The sequence below is a fragment of the Crocuta crocuta genome, unplaced genomic scaffold (genome assembly GCF_008692635.1).
Source record: "Crocuta crocuta isolate KB4526 unplaced genomic scaffold, BGI_CrCroc_1.0 scaffold102, whole genome shotgun sequence".
Classification (NCBI taxonomy): Eukaryota; Metazoa; Chordata; class Mammalia; order Carnivora; family Hyaenidae; genus Crocuta; species Crocuta crocuta.
Genome location: NW_027530019.1, coordinates 10,591,217 through 10,611,057, shown reverse-complemented (window position 1 = coordinate 10,611,057; position 19,841 = coordinate 10,591,217). Strand labels below are relative to the sequence as shown.

General features: G+C 38.2%; 1 protein-coding gene and 1 pseudogene across 1 annotated transcript in view; one reads left to right on the top strand and one right to left on the bottom strand.

Moving 5' to 3' along the window:
- The first annotated feature begins 172 nt into the window (after window positions 1-172).
- Window positions 173-3,436, top strand: LOC144231809 (high mobility group protein B1 pseudogene; annotated as a pseudogene).
- Window positions 3,437-6,898: 3,462 nt separating this feature from the next.
- The window catches only part of UBR1 (ubiquitin protein ligase E3 component n-recognin 1), a 133,822-nt gene continuing 120,879 nt past the window's right edge, over window positions 6,899-19,841 (bottom strand). The window contains exons 45-47 of the mRNA XM_077764583.1: window positions 12,597-12,767; window positions 10,968-11,069; window positions 6,899-9,531 (exon numbers count right to left, since the gene is read on the bottom strand). Coding sequence (XP_077620709.1) covers window positions 9,390-9,531; window positions 10,968-11,069; window positions 12,597-12,767 — 415 coding nt within the window. The 3' untranslated portion in view covers window positions 6,899-9,389. The remainder of the gene's footprint in view (window positions 9,532-10,967; window positions 11,070-12,596; window positions 12,768-19,841) is intronic.

Here is a 19,841-nt window from a genome sequence, read left to right as displayed (position 1 = left end):
TATGCCAACAAATTGGACAACTTAGAAGAAATGGACAAATTCCTAAACACACACTCACTACCAAAATTCACATGGGAAGAGATAGGAAATCTGAACAGGCCCATAACTAGTGAAGAAATTGAATCAGTTATCAAAAATCTCCCAACAGACAGCCATTGCAGTACATTGAGCTCCATAGAGACAGCGCTGGGGCAAGTGAGAGCCAGACGGGCACTGGGCGACTCTGCCTCGCTGAGGAAAATAATCAAACATGGGCAAAGGAGATCCTAAGAAGCCGAGAGGCAAAATGTCATCATATGCATGACTTGTCGAGAGGAGCACAAGAAGAAGCACCCGGATGCTTCAGTTAACTTCTCAGAGTTTTCTAAGAAGTGCTCAGAGAGGTGGAAGACCATGTCTGCTAAAGAGAAAGGAAAGTTTGAAGACATGGCAAAAGCGGACAAGGCTCGTTATGAAAGAGAAATGAAAACTTATATCCCCCCTAAAGGGGAAACAAAAAAGAAGTTCAAGGATCCCAATGCACCCAAGAGGCCTCCTTCGGCCTTTTTCTTGTTTTGTTCTGAGTATCGCCCAAAAATCAAAGGAGAGCACCCTGGCCTGTCCATCGGGGATGTTGCAAAGAAGCTGGGAGAGATGTGGAATAACACCGCTGCTGACGACAAGCAGCCTTACGAAAAGAAAGCTGCGAAGCTGAAGAAAAAATATGAAAAGGATATTGCTGCATACCGAGCTAAAGGAAAGCCTCATGCAGCAAAAAAGGGAGTCGTCAAGGCTGAAAAAAGCAAGAAAAGAAGGAAGAGGAGGAGGAGGAGGAAGATGAAGAGGAGGAGGAGNGAGGGAGGGAGGCAAACCATGAGAGGCTCTTGAATACCGAGAATAAACTGAGGGCAGATGGGGTGGGGTGGAGGGGAAGGGGGGTTATGGGCGTGGAGGAGGGCACCTGTGGGGATGAGCCCTGGGTGTTATATGGAAAACAACTTGACAATAAACTATTAAAAAAATAAATTTAAAAATTTTTAAAAAAGAGTCCTTTTTTTTGCATGGGATGTTTATAGTAATTCATTACCATACAAAGTGAGGCCTGCCTGTATTTGTTTCAGTTTCTTCAAATCCTTGCCAACAGGTACTATTTGTCTTGCTATTAATAGCTATCCTAGTGGGTGTGAAGTGGTGTCTCATGATGGTTTTGACTTGCATTTCCCTAATGACTAATGACATCAAGCATCTTCTCATGCACTGATTAGAAATTTGTATATCTTCTTTGGAGAAATACCCAAATATTTTGCTCATTTAAAAATTATATTCATTTCTTAATTTTTCACTGGAATCTATTGTTGGCTCATCTGATCTTTTATTTTTTAATAGGGAATTAAGCCCATTTACATTTATCCATTGGTCTCTGAATTTTGTTATACCATTTCACTCCATAATCTTTTCTTTGCCTTTCTCCCCCTCTCTTTTGGTATTGTATTATAGTTCTGGTTGTAAATGTTATACTAACATCTTTATGTAATATTCTAAGTACTCTTTCTTTAACACTGTCTGCTGCTACACTAACATACAGGCAATTTTGAAATTACTTTCTGGCCTCTTCTTTTCACCATGCAGCCACTAGTTTTATCTCTAATGTCAATTTGTGTAGTTTTATTTTTTTGATTTGTTGGCTTCGAGTGGTATCTTTTTAGCTAATACTGCTGATGCTGTCAGTTTGCTTATTTAACTTTGTACCTATTCATCCCTTTCCTCCCACTTTTTGTTAATTGTATTAGTTTTACATTACCAGAGCATCTGATTTAGTCTCTTTCCCACTCCTTTTTACTCTCAATTCTATTTTTTTAATGTTTATTTATTTTTGAGACAGAGACAGAGTGTGAGTGGGGGAGGGGCAGAGAGAGAGGGTGACACAGAATCTGAAGCAGGGTCCAGCTGTCAGCTGGGCTGACAGCTCAGAGCCAGATGCGGGGCTCGAACTCACAAACTGTGAGAACATGACCTGAGCCAAAGCCGGACACTTAACGGACTGAGCCACCCAGGTGCCCCTACTCTTAATTCTTACAACACCCAACCCTTGGACTATATGCCAATGCTCCTATAACCATTTTGTGATTATCTGAAAATTGTTTTCTGGTGAATTCTTCAATCAAGGCTCATGGGAAAAAATATTTCCTGAGTATTAACATGCTTTTAAACAATTTGTGGGAACTTTATACTTGGGCAGTTTGGACATAAAAACTCTTGAAAATCCTGTTGTGAGTATATTTAAAATGTTGCTTCCAAGAAGTCTAATGCCAATGCCAATTTGACTTTATCTTACTAGTGTCTTGGATTTTTTGCCTACATGTCCAAATGATTTGTCTCTCTTGTTCTTAAGATCCAATAGCTTTACTGGAATAGGCCTTGGTGTTGGACTCTTCTGGTTGAATTTTATAGTGTTTCCTTTCAAATGTGTATTTTCGAGTTTCTTTTTTATCTCTTATTTTTTCTTTTTTTTTCTTTACTGTTTTTCATAGCTGACTTTTCAGTTTGTACTCATTCTAATTTAGTGTTTTCCAAAATTTTCCCTAATACTACTTGAATTTCATGTCCTCCTATTGTCTTACTGTATAATTTTGAGATCTTCCATTACATTTCTGAGCTGTGTCCTGACAAAGCTTTGATCATTTAAAAAAATTTCTTGTATCTCATTTTCGAATATGAGGTTGCAGTTTTTATCTTACTTCAGGGCCACAATTTTCTACTATATTCTCACCACTTGTTGCAACTGTGTTCAGTTCATTTTTGGTTTTCTTTTTCTTGTAATAACTTTGGGGCTATTTTATTGTATTAGAGTTCTCTAGAGAAACAGAATCAACAGAACACACACACACACACACACACACACACACACACACAGGTATATATATGAGGTTTATTATAGGAATTGGCTCATGTGGTTATGGAGGCCAAGAAGTCCCACCATCTGCACTCTGCAAGCTGGAGAACTGGGAAAGTTAGTGGTATAATTCTGTCCAAGTCCAAAGACCTGAGAACTATGAGCTCCAAAGCCCGAGAGCAGGAGAAGACAGACATCTCTGTTAAAAAGAGAGAGGGAAGGGGCACCTGGGTGACTCAGTAGGTTAAGCATCTGACTCTTGATATTGACTCAGGTCATATCTAAGGATCATAAGCATAAACCCTCCTCAAGCTCCACATCAGGCTCTGGGCTGACAGTGGGGAGCCTGTTTGGGATTCTCTCTTGCCCTCTCTCTCTCTGCCACTCCCCTGCTTCTTCTCTCACTCTCTCCCAAAATTAATAAACTTTAAAAAAAAGAAAAGAAAAAGAGAGATGGAAATCATTCTTCCTCTTTTTTGTTCCATTTGGACCCTCAGGATTGGACGATCCCCCAGAGTGTGCGAGGACAGATATCTCTGTTCAGTCTACGGAATCAAATTCTAATCTTTTCCAGAAACATCCACACAGATACATCCAGAAATTATTTTGCACCAGCTATCCAGGCATCCCTTAGGCCTGTCAAGTCCCATATATAAAATTAACCGTCACAGAGGGCACCAGCGTGGCTCAGTCGGTTAAGCATCTGATTCTTGATTTTGGTTCAGGTCATGATGTCACCATTCATGAGATTGAGCCCTGTGTTGGGCTCTGTGCTCAGAGCATGGAGCCTGCTTAGGAGTCTCTCTCTTCTTTCTCTGTCCCTTCCCACTTCCTCTCTCTCAAAACAAATAAATAAAAATATTTAAAAACTTAACCATCACAGTTATATTATTTAAGTAACACAGGGCTTGCACTCACAACCCTGAGACCAAGACCTGAGCTGAGATGAATAGTGGGATGCTTACCTGACTGAGCCACCCAGATGCCCCAATGACAGTTATATTCTTTTTTAAATGAGATGGATTTTCTGCAGGAAGTGTTTGTCAAATGGGCAGGGGTTGGCCAAGAAAACGTTCTTAGCTTCACAGCTCAGAGTTACCTCCTCCATTTTTAATGTCAAATACTCAGATAGTACTCTCTCTTATACTTAATATTTAAATGCAGCATTTTGCTAATTGGTTACTTTGTATATCACTTGTGCATACAATCTGAACTTTCTCTCTTGCTCACAGTATTGCGGTCATTCTCAACCTGGTTTGTTTTTAGTTTTCCATGGGGGTGATTCTCTTTCTGTAATGAAGGCAGTATTTAATGGTTATTTATAAGAATGTAGAGGACTTAGACTGCCACCGCATTGTTAGAATCTCTCAACACAGCAGTTTTTCACTGTCCCTCAACTTAGAGCATATGAGGACTTCAGTTAGCTCTAGTGGTAATTCTCAGTTCTGATTGCCCAGAATTTCTGTTGATTGGGTTTCTCCCTACTTAGGGGTCATTGGCAATTTCTCATTTCTGCAACTTTTACTCAGTTCTCCTTTCACTTTTCACAAAATCCACTGCACAGCCTTGATACTGTTGGTGCTTTGGGTATATCTGCTCATACTTGGAAATTCATGGAGATTCCCTGCTACCTAGTTTTGTTAAACTTTGGGGTTTTTCTTTTTTTGTCCTGGTTGGTGTATATGATTCAGGAAGAGTTTGGGGGAAATTCAGACACTGTATTGTTAGTGTGATCATACCGCCTAACTCTGGGTATCTTTTAATTTTATTAATGGTATCCTTTGTTGTACTGAAGTTAAAAAAATTTTTTTTTAACTTTTAAATGTCTATTTTTGAGAGAGCACAAGCAGGGGAGGTACAGAGACAGAGAGAATCCCAAGCAGGCTCTTTCAGGGCTTGATCTCTGGAACCCTGAGATCATGACCTGAGCCAAAGTCAACAGTCTGACGCTTAACTGACTTAACCCAGGTGACTCCAGAAAATTTAAATTTTCATGTAAAGTGTGAACAATTTGCCTGGTTATATAATTTGTTTTTCCTAGGAGTGCCCAACCACTCTAGTATAAGCATGGTGAAGATTTCTCAGTGACCTCTACCTGCCAATTGTATTTTCATAACCAAGACCCTTCCTTCATTGCCTTCAGTACTACCCTCCTAGAACATTGTACAGTCCTAAAACTAAAGCCAGGACTTTTTGCTTTAACTTCAAGTACCTTTTTCTTAAATGAAAGTGTACACAAAAACTTAAAATGAGATATCACAACTATCCAAGTTTGGCACTTTCCCCCCTCTCTGATCTACTTTTCTCCCTGAAGTTCTCTGGCACTTAGACTAAAATCACTGAAGTAAAAAGAAAAGAAAGCTCTAAAATCGAAGAGTAATGGTATAGAAACAGATGGAAATCAAAATGATTTTTTAAAGGCTCAATCTCAGGAGATTTGGATTCAGGATTGAGGGTGAAATCCATAAATTTTTATTTTGTTAATACTCTTTAGGTGAATCTAACACAGTCAAATCTGAGAACCATTATACTAGATTTATGCTGTCCAATATAGTAGCCATTAGCCACACATGATGATTTAAATTTAATTAAAATAAAAAATTCTGGTGTTCAGTTGCACTAGCCACATTTTAAATGTTCAACAGCTGCTTGGGAACAGTGACTACCATAGCAGAGGGCAAATATAGAACATTCCCATCTTTGCAAAGTTCTCCTGGACATTGCTGCCCTAGACAACCGTGTTCACAATGGGGTGTACTTATCCAAAGAGATGCATAGATTCACATGGAGGATATTTAAATAGAAATATTCTTGGGGCGCCTGGGTGGCTCAGTTGGTTAAGCATCCAACTCAGGTCACAGTTCTCATGGTTCATGGGTTTGAGCCCCGTGTTGGGCTCTGTGCTGACAACTCCGAGCCTGGAACCTGCATTGGGTTCTGTCTTCCTATCTCTCTGCCCTGCTCATATTCTATGTGTGTGGGTCTCTCAAAAATAAAAAACATTAAAAATTTTTATAAAAAATAGGGGTGCCTGGGTGGCTCAGTTGGTTGAACATCAGACTTTAGCTCAGGTCATGATCTCATGGTTCGTGGGTTGAAGCCCCGTGTTGGGCTCTGTACTGACAGCTAGCTCAAAGCCTGGAGTCTGTTTCGGATTCTGTATCTCACTCTCTCTCTGACCCTCCCTTGCTCATGCTGTCTCTCTCTCTCAGAAATAAATAAAAGCATTAAAAAAATTTTATAAAAAATAAACATTTAAAAATAAATAAATAGAAATATTATTAAAAAATTTTTTTTAATGTTTTATTTATTTCTAGGAGTGAGAGAGAGACATTGTGAGCAGGGGAAGGTCAGAGAGAGAGGGAGTGACAGACTCTGAAACAGGCTCCAGGCTCTGAGCTGGCAGCACAGAGCCCGCCACGGGGCTCGAACCCACGAACCGCGAGATCATGACCCAAGCGAAAGTCGGACGCTTAACCAACTAAGCCACCCAGGAGCCCCAATAGAAATATTATTTTGAGCTGATTTTTAAAATCTCCACTTTGGGGCCATGTTTTATGACGTACTTATTATATTAGTAAAGTACTGAATATAAAAAATTCTCTCTATATATACAGTGCATACCTAAAAATTATTTACTGATGGGGGTGCCTGGGTGGCTTAGTTGGTTGAGTGTCCGACTTTGGCTCAGGTCATGATCTCATGGTTCATGGGTTTGAGCCCCACATCAGGCTCTGTGGAGCCTGGAGCCTCCTTCAGATTCTGTTTCCCCCTCTCTCTGCCCCACCCCCAGCTTGCACTCTGTCCCTCTCTCTCTCAAAATTAAACATTAAAATTTTAAAAATTAAAAAATATCTTACTGATGGTATGTATGACCAAAAAGTTTGGAGACAATTACACCAAATACCTACGTCTGTTAAAGAATTTGTCTGGGCTGAGAGGGGTAACTTTTAACTAGAGCTCCTTTCTAGGTACAGATTTTTATACTTCAAACCCAAATCCCCAAACATGAGAAGTCCGTTTTTTCTTTGTAAATATACACATATAAGATATTTTATTTCAAAAAGCACAAGAACATTATACAAGTTTTAAATTTACATTTTGCAATAAAAGATATCAATATATGCATTATTTGTATAACTTCATCATGGATGGAATTTGAATCAGTGGTATAAACATGTCGCAGTCACTAAATATAGATCATCGTCACAGTGAACCAAAATGCATAGTTGTTATGAAATGACAAATGACCACCAAAGGGTGAACTCACAGCCCATACACCAACAAAATAAATTAATTATACAGATATACGCTTTTCTTTACTGTATCATTAAAATTCCCGTCAGCCGCTTACCAAAAACATGAGAAAAACACAGTTTTGGAGCCATCCTGTTGAACTAGTTCCTCCACATACTACACTAATGAAAATAAAGTGACTTTTTGCTCATTTGTGAGTAAACTCCATAAGCATAATTAAATTATTTGCAATGATGAGGGCAGACCACTATGACAGTTGAATATAATTAGAAATCCCGAGGGCTGGGGGCAGCACTGAGATACATGTTAATCTACAGTGCAGAGGTCTGAATCAATCTCAAAAGTGGAACTCAGTATGAAATGGGTTCTTTGGCAGTAAAGGTCTGACTGGCCATTACAAGATAGTCCCTCTGGGAGCTTAAGAGCTTAAGCCCAGGACTTATGAAGTGAATATAAAAAGACTAGAAATAAAAAGTCAGTGTATCTTTGCTAAATTGGGGCCAATCAATTAGGGCAGAAGTCAGTACCTCCTGTTGCCTATTTTAGCTCAGACTTTACCAGTCAGACAATCCATCCAAAAAAATTACCTAAGGAATAAAGGGAGATGTTCTAATCATTTAATCATACTGGGAAACTGGACAAGCTGAATACTGAATTTTCTGATCCTCACTCATCAACTGTTGCAGATTGCTCACTGGAGTTGTATCTATTTCCTGATATCTTCTGAATAATAATTATTCAAGTAGAAAATCATGATTGTGATTCTGATGCCTGTCATTGCCCATCCTTTACTGCAAAACCCACCTTACATAACAATACCAAAAAATCTAACCCCAAATGTGCATCATCAATCACTGTGCAAATATATTTTTATTTGCTTGCCTTTGCTGAGCAAAAAGAAGACAGGAAAACATTTACACATGTTTATGACATAGTCACCAAAGGCAAAATCAGATGGTCTTTGAATGCATCTTTCAAATTCCTAACGTTACTCCAGAGACAATAGAAGCTAAAATGGAAGATTTCAATTTATCTTCTATCTGCTGTTTATATCACAAGTTCTTGATATAAAAAGTTAAAGCCAAAAATCAAGAAGTCTATGCACAGATTCAGCAGAGAGCTATTATTTATAAACAAGATGGCTCAACCACAGCATATTATAACAGGACACAAGACTACTGATCACATGGCTTTTTTGGTTGTCTGTATTAGTCATAAAACCAGAGTTTATGAAAACGCTGAATGCAGATAACAAATGAAGGATTTGTCTTTTACAAAGACATAGAAGGTTATAGAATTGGCTTAAATCTGATTGTTCTAATTTACAGCTGCCATGTTCCATTCATTGGGGGACTTTTCTTATTCTCATTCTACAGACAGGTTACATCAGAACTGTCTTAGGTTTTTAGGAGTCAAACAAGAGATAAATGAACTCATTTTAGAAACTTGCCTTTGGAAAATAGAAAGTATAATTTCAAAACTCAACAAAGCTATTTGTGGTAAGAGGCGAGGATTACAGTTTCTTTGGCCCATCAGGGATGAATAATGAATATATTACCCTAACTCCTCTTGAGGTCTACTGTGGGAAAAAAGCTTTTCCACAATGGCAGAAATCTGCCTTAGAAATGGCAATTCTGTCCACAGAACTGTTTAATTTCTGCCTGAAACGTTAAGTGGCACATTAGGAGGGAATTCCTTAAAAGAGACTTACTCTTCTGAAAACTTTCCCAATTGAAATATACTGCATGGTTTCTGCAATTCCTCTTTAGCTACAAGGAAGACTACCACAGAGTAGAATCTTGTCAGTGTTCCAATGTCAGCTACACTTAACTTGTGTGTGTATGGGAAATACCAAATACAGAACTATAGAAGAGTTAACCAACATATAAAAATGTCCATAATTGCTTGATGTGACTTCATTTATCAGGTGAATGAAATGACATGAAATGGGACAGATTATGAAGGGAAATAAGTGTTCTGGAAATAGCAGAATCAGACACTTGGGGTGAAGAAGCATTTTTTTTTTGTGTTCTGGAACATGAAACATTAAATCTATGTTGTCCTTTTTCTCCTTTAAGCATATTTTCACTAATTGAAAGCAATACTCCATTAAGGAATATTTTAATAACATATGTGAATCTGGACATGGAGCAAAGACCCTCTAACCCTTCCCCAGCCCTCAGAAAGAAAGATCTCCATAATTCTGAATCCATCTTCATTACTGTCTTCACTTGTGATTGTCCCAAGGCAGAGTTGAAGCTCACAATAACTGCCAGTTGAATCCAAATAACATCTGATTCGTTTCCTGGCTCCTGGCAATCTCTTCTATAATGCAGTGTTGTTGCCACACCAAATGGAGCTTCCGATACCTTTCACGAGATAAATGAAGGGGATTGCCCCTCCTTCAGGAAAACAAAAAACACCAACATGTAAGTTCAAATCAAATAACTCCCATATCTTGATTNTGAGCCCTGCATCGGGCTCTGTGCTGACAGCTCAGAGTCTGGAGCCTGCTTCAGAGTCTGCGTCTCTCTCTCCTTCTCTACCTGTCCCTTGCTTGTGCTCTTTCTCTCAAAAATAAATAAATAAAAACATTTAAAAAAATAAAGAAAATCTTAGAAAAAAAAATTAATGCTTATTTATTTTTGAGAGCGAGCAAGCGAGAGAGAGTTGAGCCCACACAAGCAGGGGAGGGGCAGAGAGAGACACACACAGAATCCGAAGCAGGCTCCAGGTTCTGAGCTGTCAACAGAGAGCCCAACGCGGAGCTCAAACTCACAAGCTGTGAGATCATGATCTGAGCCGAAGTCGGATGCTTAACTGACTTGAGCCACCCAGGTGCCCCCAAACTCTTGAGATGTTCTTAGAGCTGGGAGGAATTACCGGGAGGATTCAAAAGGGATATTCTCCCTTCACTACTTATCACTATGAACTTAAAAGGTTACTTGGCTGATGAAGCAGAAATTTTCTCCTTGATTATTTAGAGAACAGGCAAAGTATATCATGGGATTATGAGACCTCATTTAAATGGACAATGAGATTTATAACCTGAAGCAGCTTTATTCTTTTTTGGGTAGTTAGTCTGAAAGAGCTTTAAAGGCTTTTCGGCCTCATACAGTTTATTTAGCTTTGATTTCTGGTTTTTGTATAGTAGAGATTAAGTCTGAGGTGACTAACACTAAGCCCACAAATTATATTCTGCTCCTCAGAAATATTTGCTTATTGTTATCTTTATGACACAAAAAACTTGCTGGTGCTTAGCAAATATTTAAATAAAACCAATCCACATCAATTCTAAGGTTGTATAGTTTATAACACTGTAGAATAGCTAACCCAAAATGACTAAAATTTGGCTGTTGCCAATAAAGGAGAACTGTGAAATTCTCATTCTGGAGACACTCAGGTGTCTCAGCTGATTGGGGATTTTCAAATTGCCCAATTAATTTAAAAATTCTGCTTCTTTGTACCTTTTTGGAACAACTCAGATTTCTTATCCTCAGTCATTAACTACTTTGAACCATTCAGCTTTTTTCTCCCTTAATCCAAAGACTACCTCTATAGATAATTCTGTAGAAAAGTTGCTTAAAAGTAACATAACATTCAAACATTAGGACAGCGGGGTGTCTTTAATTCTAGAGAAGTATTACCCTCATATTCTGAAGAGCACAAAGCTGTTCATAACTGTGTGTTCCTCAGGATGGTATCATACTTAATATTTTAATTTGCAACTATTTAAAAATATCTCTCCATATTTAGTATTAGTTTCTGTGTTGAAAGAACTGTTACCATCCATGTACAATAATATGACTACAATGAAACAAACAAACACTAATCTTACTTCAGGCCAGGATCTGTTTCTCCATATTCATCCAAGTAAGGGGCTGGATAGGCACAGCCTCTGGCTTTACCTTCAACCAGAACTACTCTGCATTCTCGGATTCTGAAGGACAAAAGAAGCGACAGGAAATACTATTAAGTGCATGTGGGCAAATGATAGACACTGCATCAGTTAATCTAGAGGAATGATATGGCCCATATCTGTTAGGAATTCAGTATAAAGACAGCAAACATAGACAAATAGACCAAATTGTGTTTTGTCTAAATAAAAGACAGTGAATATTGCTATTTTTATTGACGTTAGGGGAAAGATCAATGGATTTAGGGAAATGGGACCCTAGGGTCCCATTGGGAAAGCTGTCCTACTTGAGTCACAGATACCCTGGAAAATGATGGCCAGGGTTGTTTCTGTTCTGTTTTCTGACCCAATCTGGAGTGGGAGGGAGCTTAACAGAAGGACAGAACATCTCTTAGTCTGATAACTTTGGGCCAGAAAAGAAGGTCAGCTAGGCAAGTGCTAATTAAACCTTTTCTGATTAGAGCCAGCTTCCAACAGTGCAAATTATAAAGAATCACTGCTACTTTGAAGGTACTTGGGACTCTTATAGCAGAGAAATGAAAACATATAAATAATGTTTGGGTACATGTATACAGACGGGATAAGTACTATAGAGGGACATTATAAAATAAGCAGTTAGAATAGGTGATGTATACGTATAGGAGGATTAGGAGGAACTGGACGGAGGAACAAGGGGGAGAAGAAGGGCAGAAATGGTGGGGGAAAGGGAGAGAAGCAAACCATGAGAGACTCTTGAATGCTGACAAAAACTGAGGACTGATGGATGTGGGGGGAGGGGGGGATGGGCATGGAGGAGGACACTTGTGGGGATGAGCACTGAGTGTTATGTGGAAACTAATTTGACAATAAACTATTAAAAAAAAAAAAAGAAAAGAATAGGTGATGTATATATTTGCTGTAGGTCCCCTAAAAGAAGAAAATAGGTATTTGGATGTGGCTTCCATCCATTCATTCACATTGTTCCAACAGATACCTATAAGCAATGATTATATATTCCATAGTTAGGGAGACACTGGGATTACATAAACAGAATTACAGTACATGGGGAGATAGAATGAAAAAGCACACACATCCACTTTGAATTTTGTCTCTCTCAGGCAACTTGCACTCTTCTTTCATCTACATGAAGTAACTATGTTCCACTCTCTTTTGCCGAGAGACCAGGGAAAACAACAGTTGCTTTGATAGAGGAAATAAAGAAAATGAAAATATTCAAAGGACAACTTAAAATAGCACTGTACAGGTACTTTTAAAATATAAGTGTTTTTAGGACTCCAAAGCCCATTCACTATACCTGAGTGTTCTATTAATACCAGAGTAATCAATGCAATGTCTATCATGTTTAAGATATTTCACAAGTAATTAAAACATGGGGAGAATCCTATGGTTTTTTGTTTTATTTTGTTTTGTTTTACTTATTCTGTAATATCTTCTCAAATGCAATTTCATGTGATCATTTCCTATCAACACAATGTCCTAGCATAGTAGCCTCCAGATTGGATCCAGATTCCCTAATTTCATTATGAAACTTGTAGAACACTCATTACTCACTTTAGGAAAATGCAGACTCCAGCTCCACAGTGAAGTGCATGAAAAATGCAAGCTCCAACCTCTTCCCCATTCACAATTTCTTGGCAGCAAATGTTCTGAGAACACAGTATGGCTCCACAGAAAAGACAGAGGACAGGGTGCTTTCGTTCATCATCTGCAGACCGTGGGCACCTCAAAGGAGAAGAAAACTTTCAGTGTGGTAGAGAAACAATGAAAGCATGATATATCCACTTAGGAATGAGATGTGTCCATTACTGGTTGCTTTGCAACAAACAAAGCTCTTAAAACACAAGATAACATTTGATTAGATGATTCCTCTTTAATAAGGACTTAACAAAAAAACCCTCCTGCTTAAGAAGATTATTAAATACATAATTCCCATAGTTTGGCAATTACATATGCCTCACTGACATTGTGATAACATTTATAGAATCCAGTCTTCATCTGATATGACCAACTTATAGTCAGCTCCCTCCTCTGGACTGGTTCAGTCAAGCTTATGTCCTCAATATTAGAGGAATATGACATTGTTAGGTGTACAATTGGTTTTTTTTTTTCTTTTTATTCACAATGTGCAGTAAGGGTTCAGACATGTCTTCCATCCATTTTATTTAAGTATTGAGATCTTTAGGGTTGAAATGAGAGATTGCAGTCTTAAAGTTGATAGACCCTCCATCTGGGAAACAAAGCAAGTCTTTAGGAAGGAAAAAGTGACAGAGTTGACTTGTTTGAACCAAGCAGTACTTTGAGATCTGTATTTTACACAGTAGCATGCTATAGCCTTGCTACAATGCTCCCCAAAGGAGAGGGATCACTCTCTGAATTAAGTGATAATGGCTACCTTGAAAAAAAGGAGCTTTCCACAGTCCTATCTCTGCTTTATAATAGACATAACAGAAACATCAAGAATTCCTTTATTTGGACAGCAAAATAAATGCAACCACTAAGTTGAGATCCAATGAGGCTCCCAATGAGGTCAGAATAAAGAGCACCAAAATAATCTCCAGTAGGGCATTAACAGTTTATTCTCTGATCCCTTGTTTTTCAGGGAAGATAAGAAAATCACCACTGTCTACTAGGAGCAGAAGGACTCTGTACATAATATTCCATCTCTGTCATTTGTAGATGAGGGGACTATTTCACTTCTAGGGGAAAAAATGTAATTATAGCTCTTTTTGGATAAAGCTAATATCTTTCACCTTCAGTGAAGGATAACGGAGTCCTAGTCTCTAGAATCTTATAGAGGAAAATANTGTAAGCTTATTTCTTACACCAGAAATAGCTCAGTTCTTTTTTTTTTTTTTTTGAGAGAAGGTGCAAATGAGTGAGGGGCAGAGAGAGAGGAGAAAGGGAAAGAATCCCACAAGGGGCAGAGAGAAAGAGAGAGGGAGAGAGAGAGAGAGAGAAGAGGAGCCCACCTGAAGTGGGGCTCAAATTCACCCAAAGTGGGGCTTAAACTCATGAACCACAAGATCATGACCTGAGCCAAAATCAGATGCTTAACTAAGCCACCCACATGCCCCGATCTTTTTGTTTGTTTGTTTGTTTATTTACTTATTTTCAGAGAGAGCTTATATCCTCATTATGACCTTGTTAGGTGTACAATTGCTTTTTTAAAAAAAAATTTAATGTTTATTATTTTGAGAGAAAGAGAGACAGAGAGAGAGCGGGCGAGTGTGCACAAGCAGGAGAGGGGGCAGAGAGAAGGAGACAACAGAATCCAAAGCAGGCTTCAGGCTCTGAGCTATTAGCACAGAGCCTGACAGGGTGTTCAAACCCATGAACTGTGAGATACCGACCTTAGCCGAAGTTAGACACTTAACTGACTGAGTCACTCAAAAGTGCTCCCAATTTTTTTTTTTTTTTATTTTAAATCATGATGTGCAGTAAGGGTTCAGGTGCATTTCACGTCCATTTTGTTGAATGGGGATAGAGAACATAAGTGGGGCTAAGGGAGAGAGAATCCCAAGCAGGCTCCATGTGGAGCCTGATGTGGAGCTCAATCTTAAGACAGTGAAATAATGACTTGAGCCAAAATCAAGAGTGGGATACTTAATTAACTGAGCCACCTGGTGCACCCAAATGGCTCAGTCTTAAAAGAAACTGATGGTGACAATGAAACTGGAAGAGATCATCAGATTTATTTTCATTTTTATTTGAAATCAGTAAGTAGTAAAATCATCCAAGGGGATCTTCACTGTGATTAATGACTAACACTTTTCTCAGATTTTGCTAAGAGCCAACAGTGATACTCTTTAATGCCAGGAAGGTAACACTTATTTGCTGGGATTCTGTGGTAGCAATGCAGCTCTAAGATTAGGAGAATCACTGAATTTAGAACTGGATGCAATCTCTGAAATCACCTAGCTTATTTTTTGAGGCCTGGGAGGTAAATGAGGCAACCATTTCTTTAGATGGCTGAACTTAACCTGCATGAGACAAGTAGCAAGGGAGCTAACACCAAGGTCAGTTCTATCTAGTAACAGAGACTGGAGTACGGGCTGCCCAAGCCCCTGCTGGGCCAGTTAAACTCCCAGGCTTCAGGGTTCAAAGCAGAGGTTGTAACTGAATACAAGAATTTCCTTAGTCATTCTGTAGGGCAGTGATTCTCAGGGTAGGCGACAGTTGGGTTCTTCAAGTCCTCAAAATGATGCTAAACTGCAATCCCTGTTTTTCACCCTTTCAAATGACAGCAGGTTATTTAACTTATGACTAAGGACTGCAATAGTCACTTTGTACACCAAGGCGGTTCATTATAATTACTAACTGGTATCCTTAAAATTTAAGAGTTATTTGTGTTTTCTGAGAACTCTAATTAATTTAAATTTATTAAGAAGTATGGCTGCTGTGCAACGCTTACTTAATATTATGTAACTCCTAACTGAGCTTAGGAATCCCTGAAGTTTGGGAAAAAGATGCTGTGGTACATCACACTGGTACATTGGTATATCAGCAATGAAGTCTTGAATAGGCTTCGATTTTCAGACTGCTGAGATTCTTGCCTTTAGTTCATGTCATCATTATTAATCTGATTTGCTATGGGTGGTGGTGTGATGCCACCTGAGTGTCAAGGATACATAATTGCATCAATAGTAATTTTAGCCCAAGACATGAGGCACTGTGATTCAAATATGAGAATATTCATACACCAAAGGCTAAGGTAGATAAAAACAGAATTTCTCCATTCAGGGACATTACATCGGTGGTGCGCAGCTCATAAATTTATCCTATATGAATAACTTACATCATATTATAGCAAGTGTACACTGTTAAGTTTGTAGGATATTATTTTATCATACAGATTCATGTGTTTAAGCTCATGTTGTTTTCTTACAAAAGTAACTAATGGGTAATTCATACATGATATCAGTAATGAGTATAATATAACTAGTTTATTACTTCTCACCAGTCTTAACCATCCAGAATTTTTTTGGAAAATAATCAGTAAAAGGGAAGAGGAAGATAAAAGAAAGTCTAAGAAACACTGTTTTAGAGCAGGGTTTAATGTGATTGAGGTGTGGGGATGGGGCATAATGCCACACAAAGCTAAGGAACTTCATTCCTCTCTCTAGTATCAGGCTTATACCTGAGCCACAATGCTTATTCGTTTTACTATAATAATGGGCTTCCATATAAGATTTTTGCTTGGAGAAAAAAAAGGGGGAGGGTTCTTCAGTGTTATTTCGGTGAGGATGTGGGTACCTCACTGTAATGTACATAAAATAGTGCTTCAAGACACACGTATAAACGATATTGCTAAGAGAACTACTTGTTTGTGAAGTTTAAAATAGTGTTACTTCAGTGGATGGATGTGTTGACCACATTTGTACATGTAAAAAGACATATGAATGAATGAGGATTCTTTGAGTGCTTAAAAAAAAGAAAAGGCAGGCACCTGGGTGGCTCAGTCAGTTAAGCGGCTGACTTCCACTCAGGTCATGATCTTGTGGTTCGTGAGTTTGAGCCTCGTGTTGGGCTCTGTGCTGACAGCTTGGAGCCTGGAGCCTGATTGGGATTCTGTGTCTCCCTCTCTCTCTGCCCCTCCCACTCACACTCTCTCAAAAATAAATAAACATTAAAAAAAATTTTTTTAGATATAAAGCAAAAGCAAAAGGTTTCTATAGCTTTAAAAAATTTTGAGGAGAGAGGTCATAGAAGATGGTGTAGTAAGGAGCTCCAGAAATTGGTTCCTCTATCAATACAACTGTTGATCTGGCAAGAACTATCTGAAGCAACTATTCTGGACCTTGGAATCTAGGTGATCACTTGCAGCATCCACAGGAGTGCTTCACAAAGAAAGAAGTTTGTAACTTTTAGTAAATCTTGAGTTTTTGTGTAGTGGCTACCACCCCCTCAAAAAATGAAGGTTGTCCTCAAAACTCAGGGTTGTTTAGTTCTGCCTGGCAATTCACTGAGGGGCTGACACACAGACTGGCTACTGTTTCAACTCCAGTGGGCTGAAGGGGCTTCCTTGGTGGTGATGGCAGAGAGGATTTAAAGAGACAGAATATGTTTTTTTTTTTTTAATTTTTAAATGTCTTATTTATTTCTGAAAGAGAGAGAGNCCCCATAAAGAGACAGAATATTCTTTACACTTTTCCTTATCATCACTTTTCCTATTGGATCCAGAAATTTAAGGAAATCTGTCAGTTCACTGGCTGACTGCAGTGAAAATGGAACAGAGACTTCAGTGAACACATAATGAGGAAAACAGTCATTGCCAAAATGAATTTGGTCACTAAACAAACAGACATCTACAGCCTTCATCAAGCAACAGTGGCAATTCCTGGGGAGGGGGTAGAATCTGATTTCCAGAGCTACTACATTACAATATTCAAAATGTCCAATTCTCAACAAAACTCACAAAACTTACAAAGAAACAGAAATGTAAGGCCTATTCATGGGAAAAAAAGAAACTGACAGAAATCATCCCACGGAAGTCAAGACATGACACTTGTTAATAATCAAAGATTCTAAATTAACTCTTAAGTGAGTTCAAAGAGCTGATGGAAACCATTGACAAAAAACTAAAGGCAATTAGAAAAACACATGAAAGAGTAGGAAATACCAGCAAAGAGAAATTATATTAAAAAAAGAAACAAATAAAGTACAACAGCTGAAATAAACCTACCAAAGGGGATGAACTGCATATCCGAGCTGGCAGAAGAATCAATGAATTTTAAGACAGGACAATTAAAATTACTGAGTAAGAGAAGCAGAAAGAAATAAGAATGAATAAAAAGGAATAGAGGGATTTATGGGACACCATAAGCATACTAACATACACACATATTACGGGAGTTGTAGAATGACAACCAAGTGAAAAAGCATTTTTTTGAAGAAATCACGGCCCAAACTCCTCAGATTTGTCGAACGACATGACTTTACACATCAGGAGTGAAACTGAACTACAAACAGGATAAATTCAAAGAGGTTCACACAAAAGACGTATTATGATCAAACTGTCAAAAGTCAGAGACAAAGAAAGAAGCTTGAAAGCAGCAAGGGAAGCAATTCATCGCATACAAGGAATTCTTAATAAAATTAAGAGTTGATTTCTCATCAGAAACCATGGAGGAAGACTAGAAGGCAGTGGGATACATGTAATGTGTCCAAAGGAAAAAAGCTGTCAACTAAGAATTCTGTATCTGCCAAAACTATCTTTTAAAAATAAAGGAGAAATGTATATATTCCCAGATCAACAAATGCTAAGGAAGTTCATTGCTGGTAGGCCTGTCTTACAAGAAGTAATAAAGGGAGTCCTTGAGAAGCAAAACAAAAGAACACCAATGGGAACTTGAAGCCATAAAAAAACATAGATGCTGACAAAAACTGAGGACTGATGGATGTGGGGGGAGGGGGGGGATGGGCATGGAGGAGGACACTTGTGGGGATGAGCACTGAGTGTTATGTGGAAACTAATTTGACAATAAACTATTAAAAAAAAATAAATAAACATTAAAAAAAAACAAAACATAGATAACTGGTAAAGCTAACTATACATGTAAGTATAAAAGCTAGTATTATCCCTTTGGATACCCATGTAAGTTGTAGCATACACACAAAAATCAACTGTGTTTCAATACATCAGCAGTGGAACAATCCAAAAAGGAAATTAAGAAAAATAACTGCAGGGGCATCTGGCTGGCTCAGTTGGTTAAATTTCTGACTCTTCTGGCTTAAGGTCATGATCTCATGGTTTCACGAGTTTGAGCCCCATGTTGGGCTCCATGCTGACAGTGCAGAGCCTGCTTGGGATTCTCTGCCTCCTTCTCTCTTTGCCACTCTCTCACTTGCATTGTCTCTGTCTCTCTCAAAATAAATAAATAAACTTAAAAAAAAAAAGACAAATAATTTCATTTACAATAGCATCCAAAATACTAAAATATCCAGGATTAAATTTAACCAGTGAGGGCAAGACTTGCACACTGGAAACTACAAAATACTGCAGAAAAGAAATTAAAGGCCTAAGAAGGCATCCATGTTCACAAACTGGAAGACTTAATGTTATTAAGATGGCAATACTCTCCAAAGCAATCTATAGGATTAATTCAATCTCTATTAAAATTCCAACTGCCTTTTTGCAGAAATGGAAAAGCCAACCCTCACATTTGCATGTAACTGCAAGGGGGCCCAAATAGTTAAAACAACACTGAAAAAGAAAAAGAAAGTTGTAAGGCTCACATGTAACAATTTTAAAACTTCTTTTACAAAGCTATTGTTATTAAAAAGTGTGGTACCAGCCTAAGGATAGACAGACATAGAGACCAATGGACAGACTTTCAGATTTAGAAAGAAACCCACACATCATTTACCAATTGATTTTTAATGTGGGTGCCAAGACTATCCAATGAGGGAAGAATAGTCTCTTAAAAAATGGTGTCAGGATAACTGGAAAATGAAAAATGGAAAAAAAAAAAAAAAAGAATGAAGCTGGAGTTCCTGCTTTGTTCCAAAAATTAACTCAAAACAGATCCACAGCTTAAATACAGAGCTAAACTACAAAACTATTAAGAAGAGATTGAAAGAGATGAGAATAGTCCACCCCAAAATATACTACTTTGCCATATTGATTATTTTGAATTACAGTTACTTAAGAAAGAGCAGGTGCTAAAAGGACACTATGACACCTCTTTTGTTCTCCCAAAAGCAGGAGATAAATCTTCCATGTGAAGGTATTCTCCCTATCCAGAAGGATAGAAAATATCCTTACTGCCAAAGTTAGGGAAATCAAAGTCAAGAAGG